Here is a 7,833-nt window from a genome sequence, read left to right on the forward strand (position 1 = left end):
AAAAAGAAACTCCAGGACCAGGAGTACTTGTTTTAAGGGACAGTGCCCCTTAATGTCAGATAGAAGAACAAGACCAGAGAGATGACTGATGCCATGTGCCAAGAAAGAATGATAATAAAGAATTTTTTCCTTGAATATTCACTTTTCACCTTGCATCGGACCTTCACATGACCATAATTAAAAAGAGGAGGGTAGTTTTCAACAAAAAGACAAATGAATATCAGCACGGTTATCAGTCAGCAAAGGCAATGAGGTCGTACACAGCGCCTGCGAGACTGTCATGAACACTGCCTGGCTCTCTTGAACTCCTTCATCCAACTCGGGTGGAAATGCCACACATGAAAAACAGAACCCTTGGTTGTCTGCAAATCCCACTTCTCCAGGCACCTCATGCTGCACAGAATAGTAATTTTATTCAAAGGTAGAACAACGCACTCTTAAAGGACCAAACCTCACCTGCCTACAGTAACTTCTCGAAGACGCGGCCTTATCTATATTCTGGACCCACCCCAGAAAGAGCTGGGGGCTCCAGTAAGGTCGCCCTGACAGATGCAAACGTGCCATTTTCATTCTCAAGGACCCGCTAAGTACCCAAGATCCCTAAGCCGTGGTTACAGAGCCCGGCTTCAAACAGCAGCTTCTAAAGAGGGCGGAGGAAAGGAACAGAGAAGGGAACGAAGGAAGGAGCACTGACCGTGTCGAGGAGAGCGGAGGGCTCCGGCTGCGTGTCCTTGGGCGCGGGGCCGGGCGGCGGCGGCGGCGGAGGGGGGAAGTTGGGGCTGAAAACCATGAGGTCGCTCTTGGCGGCGCCGTCGGCCACGCACAGGCTCCGGCTGTGGCGCTGCGAGTACGACCAGCTGCCCACTTCGCTGGCGCACACGAGCGTGGTGGGCCCGGGCCCCGAGAGCACGGCCGCCCGCGGCGCCCAGCGCGACGCCCCGTACAGCACCACGGCCAGCAGGAACAGGCTGGACACGGCGCAGATGGCCACCACCAGCCACACGTTGGTGGCCGCGCTCGCCGCCCCGGGCCCCAGCTCCACGCCCACGGCCGAGCGCGACGGCGACGCCGACGACGAGGATCCCGCGGCCAGCGCCGCCTCGGCCGCCTCGAGCAGCGACACGCTGAGCGTGGCCGTGGCCGAGCGCGCCGGCTCGCCGTGGTCGCGCACGACGATCAGCAGCCTCTGGCGAGGCCCGTCTGCCTCGTCCAGCACCCGCGCCGTGCTCACCTCGCCGCTGTAGAGCCCCACGCGGAACGGGCCCTTGCCCCGCGGCTCCCACAGCTCGTAGCGCAGCCACGCGTTGTAGCCCGAGTCGGCGTCCACGGCGCGGATCTTGGCCACCACCTGCCCCGCCGGCGCCCCCCACGCCGCCCACGCCCACAGCGTGCCCGACCCCGAGCCCGCCCCCACGCCCGCCGCCGCCGTCTCGGCCGCCACGGCTCCCGCCTCCGGGGCCGAGCCCGCGGCCGGCAGCAGCGCCGGCGCGTTGTCGTTCTCGTCCAGCACGAAGAGCTGCACCGTGGCGTTGCCGCTCAGCGGCGGCTCCCCCGCGTCCACCGCGCGCACCTCGAACTGCAGCACCTGCAGCTCCTCGTAGTCCAAGGGCTGCAGCGCCCACAGGCGCCCGCTCTCCGCGTCCACCGACACGTAGCTCGACGCCGGACGCCACCCGCCGCCCGACCACGACGACGACGACCCCGCGGCCCCGCCGCCGCCGCCCACGCCGCCCTCCCACAGCGAGTAGCTGACGCGCCCGTTGCCCGCCTCGTCCGGGTCCCGCGCCCACAGCCGCGCCAGCTCCGCGCCCGCCGCGTTGTTCTCCCGCGCCAGCACCGTGTACACGGCCTGCGCGAAGGCGGGCGCGTTGTCGTTCACGTCCGACACCGGCACCCGCAGCCCGCGGCTGGCGCGCAGCGCCGGCGCCCCGCCGTCCTCCGCCCGCACCTCCACCTCGTACTCCGACACCCGCTCCCGGTCCAGCGCCTCGCGCAGCACCAGCGAGTACGAGCCCGCGAACGTCGCCTCCAGACCGAACGGCGACGCCGGCCACACCCAGCACCGCACGCGCCCGTTCTCCCCCGAGTCCCGGTCCGACACGCTCAGCAGGGCCACCACCGTCCCCACCGACGCGTCCTCCGCCACCGGCACCGACAGCGACGTCACCCACACCTCCGGCGCGTTGTCGTTCACATCAAGCACCTCCAGCACCACTTTGCAGTGGCCTGACAGCGGGGGCATACCCTTATCCATCCCTTTAATGTGTAGTTCGTAAAAAGTAACGGTCTCGAAGTCAAGGGCGCCCGTCAGTCTGATCTCTCCACTGTTGGCATGGATGCTGAATAAATCTCCTGCTGAGGGGGGAACAGTAGTATCGATCTCATATATAATTTCACCATATATTCCCGTGTCTGAATCTGTGGCGTTCACCTGTGCTACAAGTGTACCCTCCAATGCGTTTTCGGACAAAACTACGTTATACACAGACTGGTTGAATTGGGGGGCATTGTCGTTCACGTCTAGCACCGAGATCAACAGCTCCATGGTGCCTGTCAGAGACGGCCGGCCCCCGTCACTCGCCGTCAGCACCAACCGGTGCACGGGAATCGTCTCGCGGTCCAGAGATTTCGTAAGTACCAGAAACAGGGATTTAGTGCGAGAGTTACTGCTTTCTTCCTCTATTCTAAAATAATCGTTGGGACTGAGTGTATAGGAGAGCTGCGCGTTCGCTCCGATATCAATCCTTCCCACCAGACAAGGGCCAGGCCCCACGCTATACAACAGATCACAGTTTCCTTTGCTAACACAAGGTTCAACATAACTGTTAGCATATCAACACAGTGCATAAGAGATGCTCTGCTGCTGACACCTCATGTTTTCTAATGCTTATTTATGGGAATACTATTTTCAAACTTGATGGTGGAACCTCCAAACAGCAATAGCATTGATTTTGTGCTTCAAGAAAAAAAAGAAATGTGCCAAGGGCACTATTCTAATACATGATACTGCCTGTGTTGGAGAATGTTACTTGAGAATTGGTGGGGAAAGGTGATTCTTGGATTTTCGGGGCTATTTGTTTGTTTGTTCATTACAGAAGTGAAAATTTCCACCTTCATAGACCTTTTAAGTCTAGATCACTTATGTAACTATTGATGCAAATTTTGAGAGAACATTTAAAAAGGACAATGTACTTCACACTACATCTCTTGTCAGAAATGCAAATCCTCAGGAACATGGGCAGCAGGAACACAACAAATAAATTTGTTTTGAAACATATACCTTGGGTCACACACTTCTCTCTGAATGCTTTATATTACTAACCGGAACAAGATACTTGCAAAAATCATAGGAAGATCATGGGAAATATGGGCCACACCTACGCGATTTTCTAAATTAGTCCCTAGTAGAATGATAATAAAGAATTTTTTCCTTGATTATTCACTTTTCACCTTGCATCATACCTTCACTTGACCATAATTGAAAAGAGGAGGGCAGTTTTCAACAAAAAGACAAATGAATATCAGCACGGGTATCAGTCAGCAAAGGCAATGAGGTCGCACACAGCGCCTGCGAGACTGTCATGAACACAGCCTGGCTCTCTTGAACTCCTTCATCCAACTCGGGTGGAAATGCCACAGATGAAAAACAGAACCCCTGGCTGTCTGCAAATCTCAAAACTCCGGCCATCTCTTGTAGCACAGAAAAGTAATTGAATTCTAGAGCAGAGCAACTCATGCTTAGAGGACCAAACCTCACCTGCCTACAGTAACTTCTGGAATACGCTGCCTTATCTATATTCTGGACACACCCCAGAAAGAGCTGGGGCAGACCGAACGGCGACGCCGGCCACACCCAGCACCGCACGCGCCCGTTCTCCCCCGAGTCCCGGTCCGACACGCTCAGCAGGGCCACCACCGTCCCTACCGACGCGTCCTCCGCCACCGGTACCGACAGCGACGTCACCCACACCTCCGGCGCGTTGTCATTCACGTCCAGCACCTCCAGCACCAACTTGCAGTGACCCGACAGCGGGGGTGTCCCCTTGTCTCTCGCTTCCATACGAAAATCAAATACTTTGACTTCCTCGAAGTCTAGGGGGCCCGTAAGGAGGATTTCCCCAGAGTTCGGATTAATGGAAATCACATCTTTTCCACTCGGGGGAATGAAGTTCGTCACGGCATAGGTCACTTCACTGTTAATTCCCTCGTCCGCATCCGTGGCATTCCGTATTTCCCCCCGCGCTGCCTTCCTGAAATGGGTATGTTTTCTACCGTGTCTTGTTGTCGTACTCCTCGTTTTTTCCCCTCATATCTTCTACTGTCTTTGCACGTCATCTTTCATTTCTTCTTCTTCCTTCTTCACTGCCATTTTCATTTGCTTGTTCCCTTGCAATTCATTCTTTTTGGTCATATTTCGTTTATCTTTCCTTTTTTCCTTTGTGCTCCATTCTCTTTCTTCCCTTTCGTCCTTGTTATTCCACTCTTCTTTCTTTCCACTCTTTTCCCATCTCCTTCCACCCACCTCTATTCTTTGGCCGCGCTGGAAGGTCGCCAGTTTTCTCTGGTGCCACAGAGACCATCAAATGCGGAATCATCAGCGCTAATTACGGGCCATCATTGCTGCAGAGCTGCGCTGCTCCAACCAAGGCTGTTAGGAACCAGCTCTGCCCAGCGTCTACTCATAAGTTCGGTGCGTGCTGGTCAGCTCTATGGTCTCTTTCATATTTCCATTCTTCCTTCATTTCTTTCTTTCATTATGGCTTTATTTTTATTTGCATCGGTTCATTATTTACTTTATTACTACTACTACTACTACTACTACTATTTTATTACTATTACTATTATTATTATTTTCTTGATGCTATTTATATTTTCCCCTTTCATTTACTTTATTTTCTCTTTCCTTGTTCTTTCTCTGTATCTTTTCATTCCTGCTTATCCCGGTCCTATGTCTTTCCCCCCTCTCCTCACCTGTTTCCATCTTGTCTCTTTTGATCTTTTTTTTTTTTTTTGTCTTCACTAGAATATTTTCCAAATCCTCACAATGTAGGTTGGGAATATCTCTCTTTGTTCTTCTTTTACCTGACCCCTTCATGTACATCCTTGCTTAGTTGTTTGTTTTTTTTTTTTTTAAATCTTCTTTCTACATTCTTCTTCCTTTTTTGTCGTTGCATCCCCTGCTCCTCTATTTCCATAATTATATCTTCTGCACATTCTTTCCTTCCACAAAATATTTTAAAATACCTAAAACACGAACATGCCCTTGGGGCCAGAGTCTCATTTCTCTTCCCTACACTTCCTGTTAATGTGGAGAGGAGCAGCCTGCTTGCTCTCCATGCACCTCCAACTTCGCTCTGTTCAGGAGAAAGACCACACTCTTCAGCCTCCAGTGCTCTCAAGGACCCAGCAATAACACAGCAAGGCAGCCAGATGACAAAGAAAAGCTCTGCTACATCAAAAGAGTTTCCACCACTCTCTGACACAGAAGCTGAGGCCACAGTTAATTGGGACATCTGTGCATGGAGGCCTGGAAGAGTTCAATCAAACCAGGGAATTTTCTCATTCCAGAACTCAAACCTATCACAGCCCAGCATGACAACCTTCCTTAAAGACCTAAAAAAGCACTGGGCAGCCACAGCTCCTGAGGACTCCTCATGTACCTCAATCCTTCCTGACTTTCCTCTTGCATGTTCAAAGTTCTCTTCCTCTCTGGAAGGCATCTGCTGCCTAGACAGTACACTATAAGAACCTTGGTATCTATGAGGCTCCAAGGAAAATCTCTCCACTCACCTTAGGATGATCCACTTGTCACACAGCCAACAAAAGCCATGAAGGTAACAACATAACAATGTCACTAAGAACACTCCCCTGACCTCCTACACATCTGTTTGGTGAAATGAATTTTGGTCCCTCCTCCATTCCTGCTTGCTGTCACCCACTCAGGCTGTGCCTGAAAGCATCAGAAAAGGAGAATGAGGGCAGGTGACAAATGCTGTGTTGGTCCAATAGGGTGAACATTCTGCTAATTCAACAAAAAGATGCCATAACTGAACAGGAAATAAAATGCAACAGTCTGAAGAACACTCACATTTGGTCTATGACTTACCTCTTCTGAACTGGTTCCTTCTTCAGAAAATAAATACTTTTGGGGCAGGAAAGTTGGTTTTAAAGGATAATTGTGCTTAACATTATCAGTGTTTTTGGGGAAGCTGGGCAGAAAAACATCACTTATGTTCCACAGAAACTGGACAACATGCAGTATCCATCACGCATTTCTAGGGGAAAGAGGAAGCAGATCTGTAAACTACAGAAATTATCTCAAAGTAAACCTTAGAAGACAGGAACAGGCATCCGCCACACTGATGGGGAATGGCCCAAATATCTGCCATGTTGCCAATGAGAGACAGGAAATAAACACAACAACAAACAAACCCAGAAAAACAAAAGCATGTGCAGTTTGATAGAGAAGAGGAAAATAATTTTTTTAGAAAGTCCCATTCTCCTGTCTTGAAAAGCAAATTTTGGCAACATCTTGAATACCAAGATCCATCTGGCAAGACAAAGCAGAAAGACAATGAGGGAAAGATTCAGAGAAGGCTCCGTAGCATGATCCAAATTCCAAAAGGTTCTCTCTGACCAACAACATTCCATACCCAACCCAAGTAATTAAAGGCATACAGGATAGATGTTTACACTAAGAGCAATACCAGGAAGAACAGCAGTGCCCTGATATGCAGAACTTCTGGGTGTCCTGAGAGGATCCCAGGAAAGCAGCACTGTGTGGTGGAACATTTCTGAAGTATTCTACTGTAATCCGCTATTTTGCACCCTGGGAACTGGGACCTCCGCAGCTAAACAGACATTTCCCATTTCCTCCTCAAATATATATTCAAATTCTCCCCTTTCCCCATGCCTGCCACAAAAAATATACAGAATGATACAAATCCATTCTGTGATTCTTCAACTTGTCCCTCATGCCAGGATGCTTTTTGCCTTTTCAGCAATTTCAAATACAAACCAAGTTCTTAAAGGTTCTGCAAGTAGAGTCATGAAAAATACTAATTGCAGTCCCCACAAATCTTCAAGAAAATTACACCAAACCTGAACCTCAAATCCCGTCAAAACGTTAAGAGTGGAAGACTTTCTGTAATAGAAAACCAGAGCCAGGCTGCTCTGTAGAATTGGAGGTTTGGTGTGTACGTACATCCAGACACCAGAATAAGCCATGTGCAATAACAGGACTCACCATCTCTGCCCAGACTGACCAGGCAGGAGCACAAGAAGGGGAAGAAAAGCACAACGAGATTACACCCACCCCCTCAACTGCCCTTAAATATCATGTCTCAAGAGAAGTACAGATCCACCATGGCAAGAGCTGTGGAAGCTTCTACAAGAACCCTACAATACACATGGAAAGCAGTTTGTAGTGCCACTCTCCCATAACAACACCCCCAAAACAGCGGCAAAAATGTTCATCAGTCTGCATGTTACCAGCTGTTACCCAACACATTCCCTGTGTCAGGCCAGAGGCAGCACAAGGGACTCTCTCTGATGGGAGATATTCATAACCTCAACAGACTCCGTGGCCATTTCAATACCACATATTATCTCAAGGTTCAAAAGGCCTCCAACATCAGACCCTTGGAACTTGGGAAAGAATCCTGGCCACAAACACTCTGTGCCAATCCTACCTACTGCAAGGCATGCTCCATTCCTCACTTTGTAACATTAATTCTCGAGTAAAAAGCATCATCTCACATCTCCTATTCCTCTCTTCTTATGTCACGGTCCATAATTTCACAGATTATTTCTCGTTCCCTCAGAAAATCGTCC

At 50.5% G+C, this 7,833-nt stretch overlaps 1 protein-coding gene across 1 annotated transcript; it reads right to left on the reverse strand.

Annotated features, from left to right (window-relative positions):
• Nucleotides 1-625: 625 nt before the first annotated feature.
• Nucleotides 626-4,981, reverse strand: LOC120512779 (protocadherin alpha-13-like). Its single transcript, XM_039731479.1, has 3 exons — nucleotides 4,972-4,981; nucleotides 3,810-4,092; nucleotides 626-2,744 (listed from the first exon to the last, which is right to left on the reverse strand). The coding sequence occupies exons 1-3, from the start codon at nucleotides 4,979-4,981 to the stop codon at nucleotides 641-643; spliced, it is 2,397 nt and encodes a 798-aa protein (XP_039587413.1). The 3' UTR covers nucleotides 626-640.
• Between the last annotated feature and the right edge of the window lie 2,852 nt (nucleotides 4,982-7,833).

The sequence above is a fragment of the Passer montanus genome, unplaced genomic scaffold (genome assembly GCF_014805655.1).
Source record: "Passer montanus isolate IOZ18808 unplaced genomic scaffold, ASM1480565v1 scaffold776, whole genome shotgun sequence".
NCBI classification, from domain to species: Eukaryota; Metazoa; Chordata; class Aves; order Passeriformes; family Passeridae; genus Passer; species Passer montanus.

Coding starts and splice junctions, on each gene's coding strand:
- LOC120512779 (XM_039731479.1), bottom strand. Junction 2,745..3,809: donor CTGCCCCAGCTCTTTCTGGG/GTGTGTCCAGAA, acceptor TCTGGTGGGAAG/GATTGATATCGGAGCGAACG.